The 25,977-nt window shown below is 42.0% G+C and overlaps 1 protein-coding gene across 1 annotated transcript; it reads right to left on the reverse strand.

Annotated features, from left to right (window-relative positions):
• Positions 1–846: 846 nt before the first annotated feature.
• kcnb2a (potassium voltage-gated channel subfamily B member 2a) lies at positions 847–25,510 on the reverse strand. The gene is made up of 2 exons (XM_053652297.1): positions 24,935–25,510; positions 847–2,697 (listed from the first exon to the last, which is right to left on the reverse strand). The coding sequence occupies exons 1-2, from the start codon at positions 25,508–25,510 to the stop codon at positions 847–849; spliced, it is 2,427 nt and encodes an 808-aa protein (XP_053508272.1).
• Between the last annotated feature and the right edge of the window lie 467 nt (positions 25,511–25,977).

Consider the following 25,977-nt stretch of genomic DNA (forward strand, 5'->3'; position numbering starts at 1 on the left):
AAAAGGCAAGACATCTTACAGCTAGTTTTGTCCACAGTGTTAAAAATGTGCTGGACAACCGGTATAATGCGTGCATGCATTGTTTCCACTGAATAAATGCGCTGAACAGTTGAAGACTAGCATGCTAATGTAGGTAGTTGAATATTTTGTATATATCTTTCTTCTGGTTTATTTTTGGTCTCGTATATTGTGCCTTATTTGAACGAGAGGGTAGTTAGAGCGATTCTCAAAATACTGACACGTAAGCTTAGCAATCAGGAGGAGGTCACCTCATGAAGGCATTTTTGAGAACAATTTAATGCTCATCATCATATTCAAGTCCTATGAACTATTTGGTTTTACTTTCGCTATCAGTGAATAGACTACTAGTCAAACCAACCTAAACAAATTTGGATGGTTCACGCCTTGAACCGTATGGGATTACTTATTGCGTGGAGACTTGTCAGCATGTCAGGCTCGGCAGTAATTCTGCTCAGTCGTACGTCCGTGGATCAGAAGAAGCTCTGGAGTACAACAGTACAGTTCTCAGAGTCGCTGATCCACATCAAGAACCGCATACAACATATTTAATTAAATATGACAGGACGATTTTCATCATTTCATCATTTCCTGCACACCAGGTCATTACGATATCGTGGTACAAGTATCTTCCTCTGTGGGAATGCAGTTCCATCAGCCATAAATGAATATATCCTGTCATGCAAAGCTAAAGAACCGTCTCTTTGCAGTATCAGAGAGTCCGTCTGCCTCGTCCAGTCCTGTTACACCAGAGAGTCCATTTACCTTTTCCCTATTAATGACTTGATTTATAGTCAGCTCACAGGTATCTAAAGTGCCCGATTAGCATCACATGCCGGATTCGCATGGTGGCGAGACATTCCCATCCCCGGTTGATTTGAGAATGTCTGGTGACAGGAGGTGATTGACGACCTTCTGTCCACTTGGACTGCTGTCTGATGTGTCCTCCATGCCAGGGGAACAATTCAGCACAATTTGAGGTGAAGCAGGAGAAACCGTCGGCTTGTCAATGTGATTCTTCCCTCTTTGGCTCTCGCCAGAGGATGGAGTAAAAACAGGAGAACTCATTGCTCCTTCCCCTTCAAAAACTCTTCCTGGGGTTTTGGGACTTTGCCGAGAATGTGGTGTTAGAGGTGCCGTGTCATCGGTGACCATCAGATGCAAGCTGGATGATGTGTCGTCTCCAGACTCGCTCACCATATTCACTTGGAGTCCCTTGGCATGTCTTTTCGGAGAGCCTGTTGCACTTTCGCTGCTCATATCAAAGCTTTGGTTCTCCTCACCTTGAGATCGGGCACTGCTCTCTGGTTTGTATTGGACAAAGTCATAGAGACCCTCCTTGATGATGGTGGGCTGCTTGAACTTGTCAGATGACTTCATGTTTAAGGAGGTGATCTGGCTCAGATCTAGAGGAGGAGGAGCACGAGGGTGTCTCGACTGCATCATGCTGGGGATCAGAGCCGTTTTCTCCACTTCGCTGATGTCTGTGGAGCAGCTTGCAAAACTGTCGATGCTTGACACACTTCTGATCTCAGTAACAGTACGATCCTTCATCTTTGGGTCAGACTGAACCACCTTCATCTCCAGACTCTCCTCCCTGCCAATCCTGCTGCCTTCTTTAGGAGCCGATTCACTGGGAGGCATTGCCATTTGGTTATACATTTGCTCCAGAGTTTTGGCGTTTAACCGTTGAGGACTCGAGCATGGCTGGATCATTTTCTCTGGAGACCTTAACTGCATCACCTCCTGATATTTAGATTCACAGGATTTGGTGGCAGTGCACGGGCTTTTCTGATAGGCCCATCGACTTGGAGAAAGGTGGTTGTCCGAGGGCTTCTCTTCACTCTTCTCAATCACAACGTCCACCAGTTCCATGTTACGCACAAAGGAATCCTTCATATTCATGGATACAATGCTGCCATTCCGTCTCGCCCTTTCCAAAGCTTCTCTACGCTTGATGGCTTTCTCCTGCCTCTTCTGCTCTTTGTAGAACTCTGAGAAGTTGTTCACAATGATGGGGATCGGCAAGGCGATCACCAAAACACCGGCAATACAGCAAAGCCCACCTACAATTTTACCCAAAAGAGTTTGTGGATAGATATCTCCGTAACCCACTGTAGTCATTGTAATTGTGGCCCACCAGAAGGATGCTGGAATGCTGGTAAATTTGGTGGCGTCTTCATCTTTCTCTGCAAAAAACACCAGACTGGAGAAGATCATGATTCCCATCGCTAGGAACAAGATCAGCAAGCCCAGTTCATTGTAGCTCCTCCTGAGTGTGAAGCCCAGTGACTGAAGGCCTGTGGAGTGTCTGGCCAGTTTCAGGATCCTGAGTATTCTCATGATCCGGAATATCTGGACCACCCTGCGTACGTTCTGGAACTGGAGAACGCTCTTATTGGACTCTGTGAGAAATATGGTGATATAGTAGGGAAGTATGGCCAATAGATCGATGACATTCAGAGGGCCTTTGAAAAACTTCCACTTGTTGGGCGAAGACAGAAACCGTAGAAGGTACTCCATGGTGAACCACGCTATGCACACAGCTTCTACGTGAGCAAGGTTCGGGTTGTCGTTCGACTGTCCGAACTCGTCGATGACTTGTAGCTCAGGTAAGGTGTTCAGTGACAGGGCGATGGTGGACAGGATGATGAACAGGATGGATATTATTGCCAGGATCTGAAACGAACAGGAAGGAGATGTTAAGATATGCGATGTCACTAATCAAAGATTTTACACTATAAACTTGCAGCATTAAACAATTTAGACTACAGGTTCCCAATTCTGGTCCTGGAGAACCCCCTGTCCTGCAGCACACTGAAACGGACCAGGGTTGAGAACCTGTGCTTCCGACCTTTAAAAGCAGCAGAAGGTAAGTGGTTAAAGTTCTGTGCTGTTGAGTAGAAGATGAGAGATGTAACTGATGAACATCTGATCAAGGGCCTTAACCCTAAACTGGCCATTTTTATCCTGGGTTTGGATTCGGCCTAACGTTTCAGAGCCATGACGTATACATAGTCTTTTCAGGATACGCTTCTTCATAGGATAAAGGTAATCAGTCAGAAGAACTTTGAATTGGTTTGCACTTCCCTCCAAAGGGGGCATACGGAGCCTAGCAAAATAATTACCTCCCAAAGCATAACAGCCTCCAAACCCACTTTCAGAGTCACTCAGATCTTTTCCTCTTTCCATCTTGATCTTGATTTATACACACTACAGCGAATGGTACGATGCGAATTAAGATTTCATAATCGCTTCTGGAAGCATCTCCACCAGGTTTTTCCTTTAAATGTAATAAATAGTAGAAGATGAAAGAGAGTACTCCGAAAAGAGAGTATTCCAATAAAGAACCCATATTATTTTGCCACGTGGAACTCAAAACCACCTGAAAACGTGAATATGACTCCAGAGTTCCTCTATATTTATCAGAATTACATGAGCTTCAGCGTGTGCCACCTTATCTCCGCACAAACATCTCGGGTGATAAACACCGCCAAGCACGTATTGATCAGCTGCTTTGTTAGTTTATGGAATGGATCTCTCTCGAGGTTTTTCCACTCTGCTTGACCGGGTTAATCGGATATTTCTGACTGAGATACCATTCTTCATATCACGTTTCTCGCCATTAAATCAATCACTGCGTCTGCAGCGCTATAGCGGAAGGCTCCATGCTCTTACGTAAAGATACTTCACTCCACAACGCTAATGTTGCGAATACTGAATGGTTATGTTGAACGCTGCACTTGCGACTGCCTCCTGCTCACAGGCCTTAATGACTAAAGTGTTATCGCCCATCCATTTTACTGTCAATCCCATCCTGACATAAAAACAAAAGACATCATATGTACATGTTAAATATTTAAATGGTAGGGCTGCAGAGGCCCGCGATATTAAGACCTAATAAACGGCATCCGTTTCCTCTTTTATGATGACGGGATCTGTGACTGTCGAGCATGACGAGGAAAACATCCCCACCTGCTTTTGAGAAATGAAACGATAAACTGAAGACTTTCGCAGTTTCATCACAAATAATGTCAAAAAATGTTTCTCGTCCAACGTTTGGTTCTTTACGTCAGTGGAGCTTACAAGTTTACTGAAGACTGAGTCACGGAAAACATCGGCTTTTCTGTAAATATCTGCCTCGAACCACATCCACATTCCTCAGTAATGTCCCACAGACTTGCTGATGGTGGTTTAGGACACACCGGGACTTCCTGTCATCTGTAAACACGAACTAAACTTCATTGTGTAGCTGACTGCTGGAACACTATGGGGTGGTCACCCGGGACAACTGGAATCATTTTTTTCCGTGTTACACACCTGGACTGTGAAGGACAGCGCTCTTCGGGTGCATGGCTTTTCACTGAGCAGGAATAGCGCAGTGTTTCTTCAGTAGATGCACTCGCACCGCAAAAGTGCTCTCGAGAGGTTTCGGTTGTCTCGCTGAGGAACACTTTCAGGGTTAGTTCAATCCGATTCAGTTCAGTGTTGTGTGTGCAGCGTGTTTAACGGTGGACATTGTCCCAGAGCAGCGGTGCAGAAATATATAAACTCAGGATATAGATGTTAAATGTGTGAATTTATCTCTAATGAGCAGCCAGAGGAGACGGTGGCGAGGAAAAACTCGATATCAAAAGACGATCTGAGGAAGAATCCTTGAGAGGAACCGGACTCAGAAGGAACCCGTCCTCATCTGGGTGACACCGGATAGTGCGATTATAAATAAATACACCCCTTCTGTAAATGTGTCCTACATGCTCAAACAGTGCAGTCGTGCAAGCAGAAAATTCATTACAGTTTCTACATGAAGTGTGTTTCGTGTAAAACTGATCGTATCAGTTGCAGTCCAAATCCACCTTCACGGTTTAAAGTGGTTAAGAGAAAGCCCTTTTTTGAAGCGCAGAACCGTTAACTATCTAGAGAACCAGTGAACCCCCCACCCTTTTTTTTTTTGTTTTTTTGAAGCGTGTATCAGTTCATATCCAAGGGGAGAAGATGTCCATGTTTATTTAAAAACGACAGAGCTTGATGACGCATGAGTACTGTAAGTACTGTATATAAGGATTTTAGTCTGTATTTACATAAATGATGTCTTGTGTGTCCTGTGCAGTGCGGAGGACACCTGATAGATATTTTTTATAGAACTACTTCTTTATTAATATGAAAAGACTTCTGGCAGTTTCTCTAACCAGAAACTCAAAAATCTCACAGCTATATCGCTTCTTCATGTTCTTATTGTTATATAGTCTTCATACAAAGTTCTATACGAAGATCAATATTTTTTCATATGGACTTACAGCACGGTTTCGGGGACGCACCTACCACACCTATATACAGGTGGTGTCATTATACAGCTATAACACCACAGCATTAGCGATATATCATCACACCTGTACGTTGAACCTTATGTCGATTCTTCCTGTCAGGTTGGAAAGAGTGAGTAACCACCTCTAACCTTTCGGGATCCTCACTATAGATAGCATCTAAATCCTATTATTACCGTTATCCTGAAACATCCGGCTGTGGGGGAAACGATGTAAGTACGCTCGTCACAGCTCTGAATACAAAAGCAGAACAAAAATACTCTGGATAGTTTCATATCAACTTTTTACTGTAGTACGTATTATATAATTACACATCCTTTTCTATTTGCAGAGCGGCTGGACGTGGAGAAGGTTAATCCGATGGCTCAGCTACAGAGGACACGGAATGCCATGTGAAATCCTCCTGAGCAATGGCACTGCCAGATCTTAAAGGAAATCCTATCAGACACGCAGAAGTCTCTTGCAGAGTCACTGTGAGAACACACCTGAAGACACGAGTGTACTAAGCGTCTGCTATAACGCTCCAGTGGATTTATTCATTCGGTTTAATTGTGCATTACGTTATAGCCACAAAGCCACAAGCGCGCCAATGAATCCGGGTTTAATTTATAAACGTTGTGCCGCAGAAAACGTTTTACTCGTTGTGGGAGATGAGACAGAGGATAAGAGACAGACGTGGTGAGATGTGACGCCAGGACTGAGCCGGCAGGTTAAAGGCCAACAGGTGTGTTCAGAACCAGGTTTAAAAAAAGAATCTGCCTGTAATCCCTTCAGTAACAGACACGCAGGTCGATAAAGACAGAAAGGTGAACGGATCTTCCTCTTTAAAGCTCTACAGGTTATAAAGCAGAGGACGTTCTGCATAGAGCCTTAAACGCTGACGTTCCGCTGTCTCGTGTAACGTCTAACACTGAGGGTTTATTGTGTATTGAGGATGCTGGGTTCAATCAGGGGGAAGCCACAATGTCATTCCCATGTGGACACCAAACATCACGCTTCACAGGAAATATTCCTCAACGGATTTGGGGTGTTTTATTACTTTATTTTATTCTTTATTTAATGATTATTTCGCCGGTCATTTCACACGGAGATAAGAAACTCTTTTACAAATGAGTTCTGGCCAATAAAGCAGAGCACTAGTTTAAAAACAGGAGTAATCACACCCAGACATTCCCCTATAATCCCTTTAAAAACACACGTGTGAAGGGGGTCACCTAGACGGACAACCAATGAATGCTTTGGGGTTTTTTTTGTTGTTTTTTTTAAAGACTAGAACATAATTAAACATTACAAATAAATGTACAGATTTTTAAAAAAAAAAAAACTACACTACCAGTTAAAAGTTTGGACACACTGAATGGAATATATATATATATATATATATATATATATATATATATATATATATATACATACATACATACATATATATATATATATATATATATATATATATATATATATATATATATATATATATATATATTTTACAGTGTATTATTTCTGTAAAAACAAGATTATTTCTGTTTATTTCCAAACCAAACCTTTTTTTTTCTCCAATAAGTACACTCGCAAACAAACTTAGGTGAAGCAGAGAGGAGCTCGGTGTATTTGGGAAACTTTCAGAAAAGCCTCCAGGGTGAATATCCATCACAAAGCTGGTTGAGAAGTCAGGAACACTGTTAAGAATTTAAAATGTAAAGTTGGGATTTTCTGAAACGCTTTTTTGGGTCACTGTATAACTCCATATCTGTCGTTTCGCAGTGTTAATGTATTTATTATTATTCTAAAGAGAAACATTTCGAGAATAGAATAAAATGATGACAATCCTTCTATGAGGAGTACATCGTACATCGTTTCGTAGCTTCATGTTGTTTGTTTTGCTGTTTTCTGAAGATTAGAACAACATTACACACGCTGCCTCACCAGTAAAAAGTGTGCATGTAGATGTACGATGCTTTTAACTTGCTGGTTTGACACGGAAGACTCTCGACACACTCGGTGCGACTTGCTGAGTAAACCTCATGAATGAAATTGAAATGATTCCCTGTAGATATCCCTTACAAAACGAGCGCGTGTCCTACACCGACAAAGCGCTTTGCTACAAGCACTTAAGTCCTTTAAACATCTGAAGGTGGACGGATTGAAAAGTGGGAAACACCCGAAGGCTAAACTTTAGAAGGGCGAAAATTCCCAGAGTGCAGTGCTGCCATGGCCTGCTCATTAATCAAAACACTGAGCTTTAGGGAGAAGAAGACAAGCCTTCTACAGAACTGTGCGTCTCTTATCCACTCCACTGCTCGTGTTTTTAAGTGTTAGACAGCGAGATGCAGTCTGAAGAGACAGATTATTGAACTTTCTCCAACTGTGCATTGATTACATCAGTGAGGTTTTTTGGCACAGCATGCAGAAAAATATGAAAAGACTAAAACTTTGTCTCAAATCGCATGATGCTTATATTGTACTGTAGCATACCTTACTGTACTATATGATACAAAACGATATGTTGCGATACTATACTATACAATACTGTAATATGCTATATGATATACAGTATAATATGCTCTAGTCATGTGGTATGGTTTCGTATTGTATATGATACTATACTATACTATACACTACTATACTGTACGATGCGATATTATACTGCACAATATGATGCTATACTAAACTATACTATATGATACAAAAGGACGTGATACGATGTGATACTGTACTACACGATACTATACTGTACGATACGATACAATACAATGTGATACTATACAATAAGATACAACATGACAGGACACTATAGTGTACTATACGACACTGTACTATACTGTATGATACTATGCCATGTGATACTGTACTACACGATACTATACTGTACGATACGATACAATACAATAAGATACAACATGACGGGACACTATAGTGTACTATACGACACTATACTATACTGTATGATACTATGCCATGTGATACTATACTATCCGATACAATATGATGCGATACACTACGATGCGATACGAAACTATACTATATGATACTATACAATACAACGTGATACTATCTATACAATACTATACTACGTGCTACGATACAATCTGATTATATACACTACACTACATTATACGATACGATCCAATACTACACCACACTCCACTCCACTACATTTATGTCTCAGATGTAACACTAACTTTTTGCTTTAGCAAAGACCCCGTGACGGTTCTATATACACCTCTACAACAGAGATTTCCCAATCAAATAAAGGTTCCAAAGAACCTTTCACTATTATATAAAGAGCAGAGATTCATGCAGCGCTTATTTTTCCTGTACGGAAAATGTACTGTAAGGAGACAGCACCGTATCGCGTCATAACGAGTGAACATTTTGTGTGCAGTTACATCCCGACAACAGACATAATTCTGTGTCTGCTAGCATTTTCTTCTTAGCACTGTTGTAACGCTGCATTCCTGCACTGGCAGGTTTTAAAAATTCTATTTTAATGGTCTCCACCTCTTCTGAATGTCAGTTCTTGAAAGTTGTAGTGAATGGTCCAGGTAATAATAGCGCGCGGCACCTTGCAGAGGTTTCCAGCGTGAACATGTTCCTACACGCTACTAGAAGCTACTGATTAAACAGACATGTCTCAGTGCTGTCGTATCACCATCCCAAACAGCACGACCACCATTACGTCTCTCAAGCACCGGCATATGTGACACTAACTACCCGTACTATCGATCTCATCGGCAGCAGTCAATGATACAAGGCTGTAAGGATTTATACGGTGGCTCCTTGGCTTCGGTTCAGTGTACTGAGCTCTGTGACTTTGCAGTAATCCTAAACCGCACGTCCTCTAAACCGCCCATCGAAGAGCTGAAAGCCACAAAAGCTCAAATTAACCATGGTCACGGGCCTCTTATTTCCCTAAGCACTCAGCTTCCGGGTATACTCGTGTCCTCCTTCTGCTGTCCTGTCGGTTTCGTAATTCATTCCTTAACATTCTTATGATTCTTAATTAATGTCTACGCATTTTCCTCTTTGTTGAAGCTGGTAATATTGATAAAACACGAGTATGTTTCTTGGACCTGGCAGTGGTGGTTCTGCGGCTGAGGCGCTGGGCTACCGATCAGAAGGTCGCGAGGTCAAATCCCCGTACTGCTCAGTTTTAAGTCGCTTCGGAGAAAAACGTCAACGTAAATGAACGAGAGCGACGTTTCTGCAACGTTTCGTTTGTGTCACCTGTGTATTAGCATGTCAACATGCACACGGCTCACGTCACATAGCGTAACCCGGTTTCTCATATTGGTATCGGAGCATTTTTTATTTTGCTGAGTTGGGTGTGTGTCAGCTCCACACACTTCCTCCTGTCGTATTTATTCCGATTTCAAGTGTCGTATGGGAAATTCTGGGAAATCCAGCAGCAGCAGACTCGAACCCCGAGGTTATTTTGAGTCTAGCTGTCCGAGTATGCGTGCGCTTGGGTGACCTGTGCCGAGTCCTTGGAACATCTGGCTTCTATGCTAAGCAGATTAATTGAGAGATCTGGACGTTTTTTTCCCCCCTCTCGCCGCCCGCTGAGTTACTTTAACAACTTAACGGAGGTCCCACAAAAACGTTCCAGTGTGGAGGACAATCTGGCCGAACATGAGGATTTGGAATTTAATCTGTGACGGGGGTGGGGTTGGACTTAAAGCGTGGGTGATGAGAAGATGGACATGCATGTGAATTAGAACCAATAAATATAGATGAATAAGGGAAGCATTAAGGTTGAAAATCCTAGAGGGAAATGTACCCATGGCCCTGAATAAAAAATACAGATGTCATGTTTATTTCCTGTTTCATCACGATTCTAAATTGTGTCTTGTGTTATAATCATTTTCCCTTTTAAAATGCATGACTTTGTGCCTTCTTTCCCTGTCTGTAGTTTTGAAATGATTCGTTTTCTGTTTCCTCTGCACCTAAACGTCCACAAAAACCCCGACAGTTAATAAAACGACGGAGGATGCCGATATACGTGGGATGAAGAGGGATGTTTTTAGGATAGAAAGCCACGCTGACAGTGTGCTCTACAGCGACTGTCACTGCGGGGGGTTGAAGGTTGAATTATTTCTGGAAATCACCGTCATCATCGCTGCGCACAGAGGAAGAGGAAACTCTGCCTGGAAAGCCGAGGACCTCGTGATCAATATCGTGGGTATTTATGGAAGGGTGTTAGAAGATCTGCTGGATTCTGGGTTTTTATAGGACAGGGGTTTATTTGGAGTAATCGTTACTGGGGTGTGTTTCTGCTGAGTTTGGGACAATCTGTCCATTCACACCGTGATAATGACAAAACAGAATGGACTGAAACTGAGAGCACACACACACACACACACACACACACACACACACACACACACACACACACAGCATTAATCCTCGTGTCCTGTTTGAGTCAAAGTGACTCGCTATTTAAAAAACCATCTTAATAACATTCAATAATAATAATATTATTATATATATAATATAAATAAAATAATATTTCTACTATTTGGATTATAAATATAATATTATCGCGATACTGTACGGCAATTGTCAATATCACAATAACGTCTTACCCTACTGTCTCACTGCACAGTAACCAGGGGAAGTAAGCAAGGAATAAAATACTTAGGGATGTGCTATTATTGGAAAATAATCCATGACAGGGTGACGTGATGCGCGCCGACACAAAGCAGAGTTACCGTTACCAACCGAGTCCCTGTGAATTAGCTGTTACCATAGAAACGATAACGTATTAGACAGAAGGACGGCATTAAATAAACACCTTCTGACCAATCGGATTAGAGAATTCAGGAAAAAGGTGGTTTATGTGGCATAATAAACAAAAACTATTTTTTTTATAATTGTCTATAAGTATTAGAGATATTAGAGAGAATATAGAGAATATTAGAGATTTATCATTTTATCAGTAATGCACTGGATTTAGGATTGGACAATATGGCGTCTGTATGTGGAAGAGGGCAGATAGAGCTTTCCTCCGAGTGTGTTACGCCACACTGTGACTGTTTTATCTAAGCGCGTGTTAGCCTTCACCCTCCTCACTTAGTAGCTGTTGTGTGATTAGGAGCTTGAGTCATTGGCCACGTGGAGTTTCACCTGTTCTCCCTGTATCAGTGCGGGTTTCCTCCAGGTTCTCGAGTTTCCTCTCGGCTCTTAAAAACTTACCGGTAAGTGTATTACTGACTCTAAATAGCCCCTAGGTGAGAATGAGTGTCTGGCATCCCATGCAGAAGATATGCCTGCTTCATGCCCAGTGTTCCTGGGATAAGCTCCGGACCCTTTATTACTGAAAAAACTAGTGCGCTTGAGACGAATAAATGTAAACGTATCGTGTCCTAGTGCTGTCCGAAAGTAAGAGAAATAGAAAGTAAGTGAGAATGGAAAATAGACAGTGGAAAGTGGAATTCCCGTTTCCTCCATCTCTTATTTCCGCTCACAGTTTCGCGCACAGCTGGGATCAGGAACGACCCTCGAGTGTGATGGTGTCGATTCCCTTAAACACGGTTTATATCGATCATCTCCCAGATGAAGAGAAGAGATATCAGGTGCTCAGTGTTGGAACGTCTGTGTAGATAGAACTAGACGACTGCCAGAGTGCCACAGGATTGGACTCTCTCTCTCTCTCTCTCAGGCTGGCCCATTACCACACCTTCGACCACGCCCCCTGCCCCACTAGCCCCGCCCCATCACTGATGAGCCAGTGCTGGCCCATTGACACCAATTCTGCATAACGATCCCATTAAAATCTGGTCTTTGTGATTGCGTGTGTTCTCCATGGCAGATTATACGGTGAAGATCCTTGAAAGACAGACCTGCGATAAATGGAAATTTTTATCATCGTAAGCTCATGTCAGAAAACATTCTTCAGCGTGAGCTTGATGTAATAAGCAGACTTCTTTTTCTGTCCGTTAGCACGTTTTGTTTACGTTTCTCCATCACCGCTACCGTATTTGTAGCTGTCTTGAGAGTTTGCCGGCCTCCTATTGGTGGATTTTCAGACGAGCGTCGTAGCAAATGTTTCACTCTGACAGAATTCTGTCGTCGGCCATCTTAGTTCCCAGTAGCAGCTGAACATTACGCGATCTACGGCCGGAGATCTCAACTCTCCACCAAAGGATACTGTCAGGATTCTTTTTATGAAATCGGATTGAAAATTGTACAACGTAAATCCGACTTTATTCGACGTCTAAGTGCGAGCTGTTGATGGTCCGAGTCACTTTAGTATAATTTTCTGTGTTAGATTTGATGTGAGACCCGTAGGGAAATGATATATATTGTGTATGTATTACGCAGCGGGTGAATGAGTGAATCGCACATATTTCCACAGTGTGTTTTGCATGTGCGGGGGAGACAGGAAGTGTGTGTGTATGTGTGTGTAGAGGGTTTGATTACAGTGATTAGTCAATAAATGTGGCCCTGATGACTCCCTGTGATTTACAGATGAGCCCTCAGCTTAGTACTTACAGCTTCCCTCACACATGAAGCCCCTCAGGCTGGAGACAGAGAGAGAGAGAGAGAGAGAGAGAGAGAGAGAGAGAGAGAGAGAGAGAGAGAGAGAGTGTCTCCCATAAACACAGTGCTGAGGGTGATAATCACGCTGTCCAACATCCTCGACCTATTCTTAACTCCACTACTGCACGGAGCTTCATTCTTTTATCATGCAGGTTATCTAACAGGAAGGCTAGCTAGCATAAACAATGTGTGTGTGTGTGTGTGTGTGTGTGTGTGTGTGTGTGTGTGTGTGTAAGGGCATTTCCTGTACAGTGCATTTTTACTGGAACGTGATTGATTTAATTCAGCATGAGTATTTAGTCGGTATTAGAGCTGTCCTGATATATCAGTGAGACAATACACCCTGATAAGGAAATCTGAAATAAATATATCATTAATGTTCTGCTACAGCGGTGTAGATAATGACATTTGCATATAAAATTGAGAGAAAATACATACTTTTTCCCCCCTACATTACTACCAGAGGCTCAGAGTGATTCCTCTCATCACGTCCAGTTTATTCCACAATATTCTACCGAAATAAATTAACCCCCGCTTTCCCGCCTCGCTATATTACAACATTTTCAAGCACTTCTCCACATTTTTTTCTTTTTTAAAATAATAAAACACTGATATGAGAGCGCTGACTATTGGGAACACTAACTCAGTACTGACTTTTATAAAGTTGTAAACATTCCACATTATAATAACGATCCGAACGGATCTACCCGACTTGGACTTCGGATCTATTCAGCCAGCACGTGTTCATGGCAGTGGATCGGATCAGATAACGTCCCTTACCTGTGATCATATCAGTCCAACCCTGGTTTTTATTCGCTATAGTCATTTTCTCCTGTGTACAATGACATTGGAGTGTTTTCTAAGCTAAAAAGAAAAATGCACATGCACGTTATAACTATTATTACTATCATCATCATTAATAAACACAGCTAAGCTTTCTACCTTGAATTTTCTACATTTCTTTAAATGTGTTGCTGGGAATCGGAGTGAAGGTGAAGACGCACCGGCTTTGTCCTAAAAAGCTAAAAATCAGTGGCAGGGCTCCCGACTGTGGCAGCGAGCGCTGAGCCCGAGTGGGCAGAGGAGCTGGAGGTAATAGTAGGCACTTTTGTTGTCATGTCATGCTAATAACACACAGCTCGGCCGAGCGCGAGCATCATTAGAGTTCGGGGCGTTTCGGGGTCTCATCTGGTCCCAGCCAGTTTTTACGGAGAGCAGCCGGGTACCAACATGGACAACAAAACACTCTGATCAATAAAAAAATAAACACCATTTCCCTTTACGTCTCATCGTAAACACCGTGGTGGTTCAGCGACTTCTGGGTTTGTGGAATAGTTTATTAAAACGTCATCTAGTTAGGATGAAATACACTTTTATCATTTACATTTATTAAAATCACTTTTATGACAGGTTATCAATAAAATCAAAATAAAGAGCTGTTGGACTAGGTGCAGTTTGGATAAAAAATAAAAATGCCTTAAAAAAGATATTTCAAAATCAAAACTAATAATAAATATGGTAAATTAATTATAATAATAATAATAATAATAATAAATTAAATATGAAATACATCAAATATAAATCGTTTAAGTAAATATTCAATATATAAATTACAAGTATTATTTTTTAGAGTACATCTGATTAGTTTATGAATATATTTTAGCCACGTATGGCACACTGCATGTTTATATGATGGAATAATATTAAAAGCTGCCAGAAAAGTAGTGTTTCTTTATTGTTGTAATAAACTAATTTTATTGTTCTTCCTCTTTTAAAAATAGGAACATCCTGCTCACATGGCATTTCGTTGTTGTTGTTTTTTTGTTGTTGCTTTTTTACAAATTGTTGTTATAAATCTGATAATGAGTTTTTTTATCTCCATTTCTTAATAACAAAGTTCCTCTTGGTGTTCTGCTTTGGCTTTCTCCAAATCATATTAATAAAAAATGATGGTGTGAAAGTGGAATTTGTGGGTCAGGTCGTAGCTGTGTCGTTGTCTTTTAATAAAAGAAGAAATTCAATTAAAGTTGTCATAAATCAGGACTAAAATAAAAGGAATTGAATAATTTGACCTCCAGGTTATGGAATATATAACCTTAAATAAGGCTGAATATGAGCTGAATGCCATATTAACATGTGTCAAATATTTTAATTGTAATAAATAAATAAAAATAAATAAATAACTAAAATCGAGGCGAGTGTAAAGTTTCTCCATGACTCGGAGTATGTGTAATGCAGAGTTACAGACACAAGACTAAGAAAAGCTTGACCAGGAAACACAAAGATAAACAGGGTTAGTAATTAGTGAAACACACACCTGGTGTGAGCAATCTGTGAGCGTGATGAGGTCATGTGACGTGCAAGGGCTGGTGGGTAATGTAGTTCTCTTCGGCCATTTTGTGGTCCAAGCTAGCAAATCAGTGTTGTATTGATCGTTTTTAATACAAGCAATGACTCTCTCTCATGGGCGTGTCTCGATTAAACAAACAAACTGATGAATTACTTTTAATGACTAGACTGTCAATACAAGACGAGACGAATTAAGTACAACCTCTCTTAAAAACACGTGTCAGGTGCACACAATCAGGTAAACCAGCCAGAACTCAGACGGAAGGCGGAGACGGGACCGAAAGCAAAAATACAAAAAAAAAGTTAACACAAAAACACTTGTGCAGTTGCCATGGGAACAGGAATGCAAACCCTGAGACAAGCCTGTGACAGGGTTTTTTTTTTTTTTTGGAATATTCCATTTTATTTCCTTATTTGGTTCAAGAAATTGCTAGAATATTATTTAAAGTCGACGTGAAGACCATAATAAAGCTGATAAACTTCCTCATGGTATATAAGTGTAATATTATATCGATATATCGTCACAGCTCTATCCAGCAGCTAACTCTCTATCCAGACCTTAACGTCACAGCAAACGGCGTTTTAATCCCACACACACTGTCACAAACGCAGGTTTCCTCGTCTCTCAGGTTAAAGATCATTGTCTTTACATCTCCGCGGTGGAACTGAATCTTTTACAAGCATTGTGGGAATGAGAAAGGTCAAAGGTCACTGCCAATATTGGGCCCATGCACTATAGCATTCCCCTGTTGATAATAAAAGGTGTAAAATTCATTATGCAAATCAACAGAATATTGAACATATTGGCTCATATTGATCTGCTGTTAGTCCCAGTGAAGGAGGCGTGGCCTTGTGACTGTCAGTCGCAGTAAAGGAGGTGTGGCCTCACTAATATTACATTATAATATTATAACACAACTTCTTATTCTTATATCCGTCATGTTAATTATTATACTGTATATCAGATCTTAAGGGATAAACGCCTGTGTGTGTTGCTTTTAATTTCTGAATTGTTCCTTATTTGATTGAACATTTACTGTAACTGTAATGAATTATAAATAAATAAATAAAACCTCTGTTCTGCAATAATCTGGAAACGAGAGACAGACAGATCCGCGTAGGAGATGTTTTCACTTGCCAAGATATTAATTTTTTTTCCAGTGAACGGAGAAGGAAATGTCTCAGAGAGTCGTGTAATTATGTATGAAATATACGACTAACTGACTCGGAGTAAGCCGTCACGCCATTTCGACGCACACTTTCACCCTGAGCCTCATTATTTTAAGCTCCGTCTTCAAATAATTTCCCTTCCTGACCCCGGGATGGCAGAGCGAGCGAGGTACGGTGCTGATGTTTAGTGCTGGTACAAATTGCAGTGAAAGTAGAGCAGAACACTCTTGGAGTTATTGACATCATCTCACTCCGGCTAATAAGATCTCCCCGAGCCCGTAAAGTGCTCTTCCGTTACAGAGTGGTGACCAGGACGCGAGCCAAGACCGCGCTGTGCTGGGAGAGCTGTGTATCTCTGGACGAGGGGAAGCCCCTGATGCACTTTGCTTGGAGAAGTGAAAATAATGACCAAACCCCCCCCCCCCAAAAAAAAACACCATGATGATGGAATCAGAACTCGCTGAGATTTAAATAACTCAGGGATGCATCAACAGTGATACTGGTCATTGTGAGAATGGGCATTAAATACAAGCACACGGTGGCATTAATCGCACACAGCGCATCCTAACGCTCTCTATTAAACACGTGCATTCATACTCGTAAAAACGTAATAATCAGAATCCTCAGTGCTGTATAACACGCTGCGTTGCTATAAATCGTAGCGTATATCCTGCTATATTGTTGTTGGTATTTACCAAAACACTTCCACTGAGGCAGTAATATCCATCTTCACCCCTGTGCACATACTGCAGTGGACGTTGGTTGGATGTTGCAGGTCGATTGCACTTCTCCAGCCTGAACAGAATTCCGATCTATTATTAATGTCAGAGCCACATCAGAACTGCAGCGATCTGATCACAGAGAATCCCCTCGAAGCCCAACTTCAGCTGTGGTGCTTCTGACCTGTACGTGCTTGTCATTTTAGGATGAAAATGAACTTTTCCCAGTAGTGTTGCGCAAATGATCCCTGACATTATATTCTGTCTATACCATCGATGAATCCCACTGCGCTAATGCTAACAATTATTCACATGGACTGAGCCGTGCAAGGAAGCCTTGGTGTTAAAAAGTTGGAGGCAAACACAAATTGTGTATTGATGCTGTGTATATTTAAAAATGTAACTGCCTCCAAATTGTGTTTTTTTAGGTTGTTTATTCAGTCCCGTCAGGATTTAGCGATTTCGCGAGCATAGAAATGAACGCAAAATCAGGCAAAACTCCACAATATTCGGAGGAGCTCGCAAATTTTTAAAATTGACGCAGGTTTGGGCCGAGACGCGTCATGTGACGTGATCACGACGCGCATTCAGTCCAAGCCCTCTTCGACTGACGTGCGTCGAACATGAGTACAGCTGAAAGGCCGCGTTTATACCGACAAACATCGCTGCGAAAGGCCGTGCAAAACTATTTAGAATTTGCGATTGCGATTTCTCCAAATTCGAGTAGTTTTCCACAAAATAAAGCACAAAATCTAGCAAAATAAAGTGTTTCTCGCTGCAATCACAAACTCACAAACTCGGCGAAATCCTGTCCGGACTGGTTTAGCACCTCAAGTCTCACTATACTGTTTTCCTGAGTGGACGTCTGTAGTAATTATGACTGACTCTCACATGATAAAAGGATCTCTACACTAACCTGCATCTCATTAATACAAACTTGTTTGCCTGAGCTTTATTATTATTATTATTATTATTATTATTAAGCGCTTCTTGTCTGTAGTTTGTATTTGTGCTAGGACGTCTATAACTTCCCTAAAACCGGCCGTATTTTATTGTCCGTGTTTGGTTTTATTCTCCCACGGTATATAACAGAATCTTCATCGACAGGTCGATTCAGATGCGTTACACACTATATTACCTGGGGGTTATTTCTACTGCTCATTTCACAGAAGGTAAAAATACGGCGTAATCTTCCCTCAGACTTGTGGAGAAACCCTGAATGTTTTTTTTGTGCGAGTAGTGATACATACTGGAGGTTTTGGATTGGACTGGATTTATACAGGCATCATTAAGCCGTTTCAGAACACACAGCTCGGGCTAACAGAGTGCTGTCTATCGGTGGTGAGAGGAAGTACATCAGACCGCTCTAACTCGATATAAACACACATTTTCTGATGACTCTTTATCGGTGTTACATTTCTTGACACTCTTGAAATTGTGTTACGTTTCAGACGGGTTTGTCAGGGTGTTGCGTTTCGGAATGAGTTGCTAGTGTTTCATTTGTAAAGCAGGTGTAAGATTTCGGACCGTGCATCGATTCCTGTAAGCAACACCACAACTTTCTGACTCCATAGGTTTAACGTATCAGACAAAAGAACCGTTTTCTTGAACCTCGTCACATGTCGTGGGTACTGTAGGGAACGCCGAGAGCTCTTTAAAGGAGCTCGGCCAGGTCATGTGATGGAGTTTAGAGCTCCGTGCCCTTTCGAGAGGACAGTCTTCGATAAATCCCTGGGGATCGCGCGGGCAGGGAGAATGTCAAGGGGGAAGAGAGAGAGCGTCTATAATGGACCTGAGCTACACCTGATCAATATATAAGGTATCAAAGAGCAAGGTTAAATCCTCAGCCTCTCATCTTTATTAGGATCTTTTAATCAGGCAGAATTTCGACCATCACATCAGAACCTGCCAATCTCCGGTTCTAATTTTGTCTGATAAAAGCCGAGCCATACAGGGAGCACATCCTTCCCGCTTCTCACTTTAAAGTGAACGCTGAGGAAAAGCAGATACCAGAAAGGTTGCATATGTAAATGCATGGGCATCATTCAACCCATAAATCTAAAGAACCTTTTAAAGAACCTTTTTTTCCTGTTGGCTTGAGCAAGACCATTAACCCTCAATGGCTCTGCCATGTCCTTTAATTCGTCATCACTTCCTTCATTCTTCATTAGCGCGTGTGCACACCACGTGAGCCGACGGCATACGGCAACCTTAAAGAAGACGACTGAAGGCTCTTCCTAGTGCTATTTGTACGAGCAGACTAGGAACCAAAGGAGATTAGGGCGTGACAGAGTACAGAGCGAGGTCATGTCAGACAGACTCCATCATCAGAGAGAGCTTTTCCTGCCCAACAGTTTCCATTACTGCAAGCTGATTCTGATTAAAGTGATGTTTTCTTCTAAAAAAAAAATATTACCTGGTAAAGATCTTCCTAGACAGACACACAGTAGATCATCCTCCACCGTCCAATAAAAGAACATTATATAAAACAGAACCTGACACTCTGAAAACATGCCCGCGTGTGCGAGACGCACGACACAGACAAGCGACTAAACTAGCAAAATTCAGTGAGCTAACAGGGAAGGAGAAAACCAAACCCAAACGATATCAAAGGCATACTGAACATGTTAAGGGGTAATTCAGGTCTATTCAAAAATTATAAGTCACTTCTGAAAACATTTCTCATCCCTGGATAATAATTTACTGCCAGTAATCATGCAGGAACCCTTCTGCGAGTGGTTAGGGTGTGGGAGGGTGTGGGTAAGGTGTGGTAGGGTATGGTATGGTTAGGGTGTGGTTAAGGTGTTCTAGGATGTGGTTATGGTGTGGTAGGGTGTAGTAGGGTGTGGGTAAGGTGTGGTAGTCTGTGGTTAGGGTGTTCTAGGGTGTGTTAGGGTGTGGCAGGGTGTTCTAGGGTGTGGTCAAGGTGTTCTAGGGTGTGGTTAACGTGTTCTAGGGTGTGGCTAAAGTGTTCTAGGGTGTTCTAGGGTGTGGTTAAGGTGTGGCAGGGTGTTCTAGGGTGTGGTTAGGGTGTGGCAGGGTGTTCTAGGGTGTGGTTAAGGTGTTCTAGGGTGTGGTAGGGTGTGGTTAGAGTATGGCAGGGTGTTCTAGGGTGTGGTCAAGGTGTTCTAGGGTGTGGTCAAGGTGTTCTAGGGTGTGGTTAATGTGTTCTAGGGTGTTCTAGGGTGTGGTAGGGTGTGGTAAGGTGTGGTAGGGTGTGGTTATGGTGTTGCAGGGTGTGGTCAAACAGTAAGTCAAAGGACAACTGCGTCGACTATAAACTGAACCCATGTGACTGTAGAAATGACTTCAATGATGAATTGAACTTTACAGCTGCAGGAGATCTGAAGTTACACAACCATCAGAGCTCATCATCTTCCTCAATGAAGGTGCGCACCAACTAAACCAAACGACACAATGCATTATGGCCACTAGAGTAAATCATTTGTACACTGTGTGCGTACTCGCCACTCGCCACGTTTCTGGACACGGATTTAAGCCGGATTTACGTCCTAACACCGGTCTTTTATTACACAACTATGATTTACTGAGACATGATGATGTCAGCACGTCACGACGGACATCAACCCAGTGCTACGAGACACGACAGAATGAACAGATGCTAAGTTGTCCTGCTGACTCACACGTTTTACTGACTGGCAACAAATCACAGTGGCAGCAACACAACCCTCATCCTCTTTTACACAACAGCTCCACCTCCTCGCTAATAACGCCGGGATAAAACTGTCAGTGGTGTTGAGTAACGTGCTCGGTTCTCAAGTAGGCCACGTGAAAAACGTGTCAAACCGTGTGTGTTGAGGAGATGGTGCGAGGGGAAGGTGAAGTGTTAATGCCAACGCGACGCTAATGCTAATCTTAAAGCTGAAGTTTTTATTACTGTTATAAATAGCGTATAATATTGCGGTAATATCTAGAACCTGTCAGGATTTTAACATTTAGCTTGTTGGTATTTGGAACACTCTTAGACACGAAGGTTCTTTCAAGGTTCTTTGGGTAATTATGAGTTCTTGGAGTCCAGAAAAGTATTCAGTTCTAACCCTTTCAGACAGGAAGACGCTTCAGTGTAGGGTTTAACATAAAAGCCTTAACGGGTGCCTCAGCTGGTGCCCAAAAACCCCCTGAAGGGTTCTACATTTTTTAAGAGTGCACCACTGTCTCAGTTTATTATGGTTTTCAAACTTTTCTGAAACTGTCGTCGGGTGTTCTGTCGAAGTGGTCCAAAGTACTGTAAAGATGACAATTATCCTCACTCATTATCTCAAAACCTAAAGGGAGGAGCCTGTTAAGGTTCTATGTAGAGCTTCATAAGTGTTGTCTCGATGTTGAAGGCTTGGAGCTACTGATCAGAAGGTTGTGAGTTTAAATCCCAGCGGCACCGAACAGCCACTATTAGGTTCTTGATCAGGACCTGTCCAAGTTTTCATTTGCTCTGGCAGGAATCCAAGTAGAACCTATTAACAAAGCTATAACCCTTAACTATCAACAAATAAGACACATTTTATCTCAGGAACACAAAGAGCGAGGAACACTGAACAATTATTCTATAGTAACAATTAACCCAAGGACTTCCATTTAAGGAAGGAGTCTCCAGCGTCAGCGCTTCATAACGTTCAGAGGTAAAGGTGTAACTTTAAGTCTTCCGACTTCTTCAGGACAGAGGAGTTTACGCTTCTCCACAGTTTCTCATTAACACCACAAACTGCTATTTTTAAAATGATTAATATCTATAGAGAGAATAAAGAGAGAGAGAACAGAGAGAGGGAATAAAGAGAGAATAAAGAGAGAGAATAGAGAGAGGGAATAAAGAGAGAGAATAAAGAGAGAGAGAACAGAGAGAGGGAATAAAGAGAGAGAATAGAGAGAGGGAATAAAGAGAGAGAATAAAGAGAGAGAATAGAGAGAGGGAATAAAGAGAGAGAATAGAGAGAGGGAATAAAGAGAGAGAGAGAGAGAGAATAAAGAGAGAGAGAATAAAGAGAGAATAAAGAGAGAATAAAGAGACAGAGAGAATAGAGAGAGAATAAAGAGAGAATAAAGAGAGAGAGAATACAGAGGGAGAATAAAGAGAGAGAATAAAGAGAGAGAGAGAGAATAGAGAGAGAATACAGAGAGAATAAAGAGAGAGAGAATACAGAGGGAGAATAAAGAGAGAATAGAGAGAGAGAATAGAGAGAGAGAGAATACAGAGGGAGAATAAAGAGAGAGAATAGAGAGAGAGAATAAAGAGAGAGAATAAAGAAAGAGAATAGAGAGAGAGAATAAAGAGAGAGAATAGAGAGAGAATAAAGAGAGAGAGTAGAGAGAGAGAATAAAGAGAGAGAATAGAGAGAGTAGAGACAGAGAATAGAGAGAGAATAGAGAGAGAGAATAAAGAGAGAGAATAAAGAAAGAGAATAGAGAGAGAGAATAAAGAGAGAGAATAGAGAGAGAATAAAGAGAGAGAGTAGAGAGAGAGAATAAAGAGAGAGAATAGAGAGAGTAGAGACAGAGAATAGAGAGAGAATAGAGAGAGAGAATAAAGAGAGAGAGTAGAGAGAGAGAATAAAGAGAGGGAATAGAGAGAGAGAATAGAGAGAGAGAATAAAGAGAGAGAGTAGAGAGAGAGAATAAAGAGAGAGAATAGAGAGAGAGAATAAAGAGAGAGAGTAGAGAGAGAGAATAAAGAGAGGGAATAGAGAGAGAGAATAGAGAGAGAGAATAAAGAGAGAGAGTAGAGAGAGAGAATAAAGAGAGGGAATAGAGAGAGAGAATAGAGAGAGAGAATAGAGAGAGAGAATAAAGAGAGGGAATAGAGAGAGGGAATAGAGAGAGGGAATAGAGAGAGAGAATCGAGAGAGAGAATCGAGAGAGAGAATAGAGAGAGGGAATAGAGAGAGGGAATAGAGAGAGGGAATAGAGAGAGGGCTGGTGAGGGAACGAGTGTTTATAGCTGCTATAACGTAAGTGAGAGCTTGAAAGGAACGGATCATTTCGAGGACGTTCCGCAACAGTAACCATAACCGGATAAAAACTATGACTTGTTCTTTAAGAAGTAAAAATGATAATTATGGAGCTATTGCTTTGGTATAAGAGGAATAAAACACTTCAGGATGTTTTACAGGAAAATAATCATGGACTATATGACAGTTCTGTTTCAGATAAATGATTATAATTTCAGTATTGAGAGGAACAATCTTTAGAATCTTTTTTTTACAATTGTTTTTAAAAACTTTTTATTATGGTTTTAGCGCTTCACCTCCAACGGAAAGGAGAGAGGAAAAATAAAGATGAATGTACATTAAAGCTGTTTACTAATGGCCCATTTGAACGCTTTCCATGACCGTGTTCTGGGAAGTACACAGCGCCTCTGGGATTAAGCTCACGCATAAGAAGAGAACAGGCCTCGGAAACCAGCAGAAAAACTCACACACATCGCTCAGTTACCTTCTCTCTGAGCAAACACACACACACACACACACACACACACACACACACACACACATATATGTTTACACACATTGCTGTCTGATCATATCTGTCTCCTTCACCAGAATTCCCTTCATTTAAACACGTTACTCTTTCCCGATCTGTTCGTTAGTTTGACGTTATGTGAGGATTAAGTGGCCGTGAAATTAAAAAGTCACAGGGTCATTTGGTGTGACGCTGCGTGTGCATGAGATCCGTTTGTTATCAAATCAAATGCTACATGAAGCAATTAGCAAGCTGTGATCAGCGGTGTTAAAAGACGAGACAAATCTGATTGGAAAGCAACGCCCTCGAATCGCGACAAATTAGTATGCGTGAGTTCAGCAGCTAATCAGACAATTAAAGCAAAGTCGCACTGTAACTCATGCGATCTGATTCCAGAAACAGACTCCTGATGCATCCACACTGTGTGGGATTTATCTATCTATTTATTTATTTATTTATTTATTTATTTTCGCATCATAACTCATGCAGGAGAACGTTCAGAAATCTCACCCGCACTTCACCGAACTCCATCAAGTCTCCCGAGAGCGGCTTTCCGTAAGGAAGACATGAATATTCACACAGCTCTCTCAGGGTCACGCCAACGCGCAGGAGCCGAACTCAGGGGCCAAAGACTTTAAACCTGCTGGAGATTTCATTTAAATGTGAAGGACTTCGCTTTCAGAACGTGTTCACGAAGACGTGGAGCGTCGTGTTACCCGTGTTAGACGTTCTGAAGTGGATCCAAAACGATGGCGTCAATACAGCATCAGCCAAACACACACACACACACACACACACACACACACACATAAACAGACTCTTTTTTCACATCTTTCCTTAATTCGTATAACTCTCAGATTTTTATTTAATGATATTTAGACTCTTTTTCTGGAACGTTCCACAGCCGCACCTCTGAGAGGTCTTATGGAATAATAAGAGCTTCGTAGAGGGTTCGTTCGGCTTCTTTTGTGGATGGTGGGTTCGGATCTAAACTGGGATTTGGTACTGGATCGAGGTTGTGTGTTTCTGGGCCAGGTGTTATGGCTGTGTGTGTGTGTTTGAGTCAGTCAGAAGTGTTGCGAGCTGCAGTGTTTACAGTAGGAGATGAAACCCCAGTTATGATTTGTTTACATCACGTGTTTGGACTGTGGGTTTAGGACAGGAATTTTTATTGTGTGTTTTTGTGTATACGGGTTGTGCGTTTGGGCCTCGTGTTTGTATTGTACCTGAGTTCGGTGGTGTTTTTCGGGAAGTGTTATGCCTGTCCGTGTTTTCGATGTGGTTTGAATTCAGTTAGCTATGGATATACTTTTGTGGCGTACAGCCAGGAGATTGTCTTACCTTCGCAGCCACAGAAGAGCTGGGTTTCTCCAGCAGGTCCCACAGCTTCTTCCTCTTATCCGGGCAGCATCCCGTATCCAACTCGTCCCCCTCCTTCTCCCTCAGCGTCTCAGCCTCGCGCCTCAACTCCTCGTTCATCTGCTCCTTCTTCTGGTGGTAGCGCGCCTGGCAGCACGACTCCAGGTAGATCTCATCGATGCCCCAGTAGTCAAGCTCCTGACCGAACGACAGCGCACACATCTCCTCCATCATGTGCAGCTTGCCCGTCCGGTAAAAGTTCAAGATGGAGGAGAAGGCACCCGGGTGTCTGTCGAAGAAGTACTCGTTCTCGTTCAGGCTGTAGTCGTCACAGATCTCCATTAAGGTGTCGTGGGTGTTGCAGTCTCTCAGCTTTCCGAGTCTTGTGCGAGGCAGGCGGTCCAAAGTCCGCCACAGGACCTCGTGGATCAGGCCGCCTACATTGAGCCGGACTCTTCTGGAGCGCGCTTTGATTCGGATGATGTCGATAGGTTCGGGCGGAAGGGAGCCCTGGGGCCGGGAGACTTTCTGGCTCCCAAAGTTTGACCTTTCAGCCATGACAGCCACTAAAACATGAACACAATTCACAGTCAAGAATCCTACAGGTAGGAACCCTGATACAGGAACGGCTCAGGAACATGTCTGACTACCGGGAACCTGGTTCAGAGCCTCTTCATATCCACAGCAGGAATGTTTAGGTGTTTTCTTTATCAGATAATCAAACAATGAGAATGATTCTCTCAGTTATCATTACGGCTAGTTAAACGAAAGTTCTCTGATGAGAACGTCTCGGGACATCCTACGAGCTCGGCCTTCGCAGGATACACGGTGTACAGTAGGAACATGACGGAGTGAAGAATACATTTTCAACACAGTGAATTACACAAGCCAGGTTTTAGGCAGCGTCACACCCTCACAGGAGTTGGCGAGTATTATTAAGCCCTTAACGTGTGAATAAATAATTATCAGACACGATTTAAATCCCGATATTTTAGCATCTTTAAACAGGTGTATGCAAATTTTTA

Source organism: Ictalurus furcatus, chromosome 20 (genome assembly GCF_023375685.1).
Source record: "Ictalurus furcatus strain D&B chromosome 20, Billie_1.0, whole genome shotgun sequence".
Taxonomy (NCBI): domain Eukaryota; kingdom Metazoa; phylum Chordata; class Actinopteri; order Siluriformes; family Ictaluridae; genus Ictalurus; species Ictalurus furcatus.

What these genes read in the sequence shown, in the direction of transcription:
- kcnb2a (XM_053652297.1), bottom strand. Translation starts at nt 25,510, where the DNA reads ATGGCTGAAAGGTCAAACTTTGGGAGCCAGAAAGTCTCCCGGCCCCAG. An exon ending in GCTCTTCTGTGGCTGCGAAG is followed by an intron (nt 2,698 to 24,934) that starts GTAAGACAATCT and finishes TGTTCGTTTCAG; the next exon opens with ATCCTGGCAATAATATCCAT.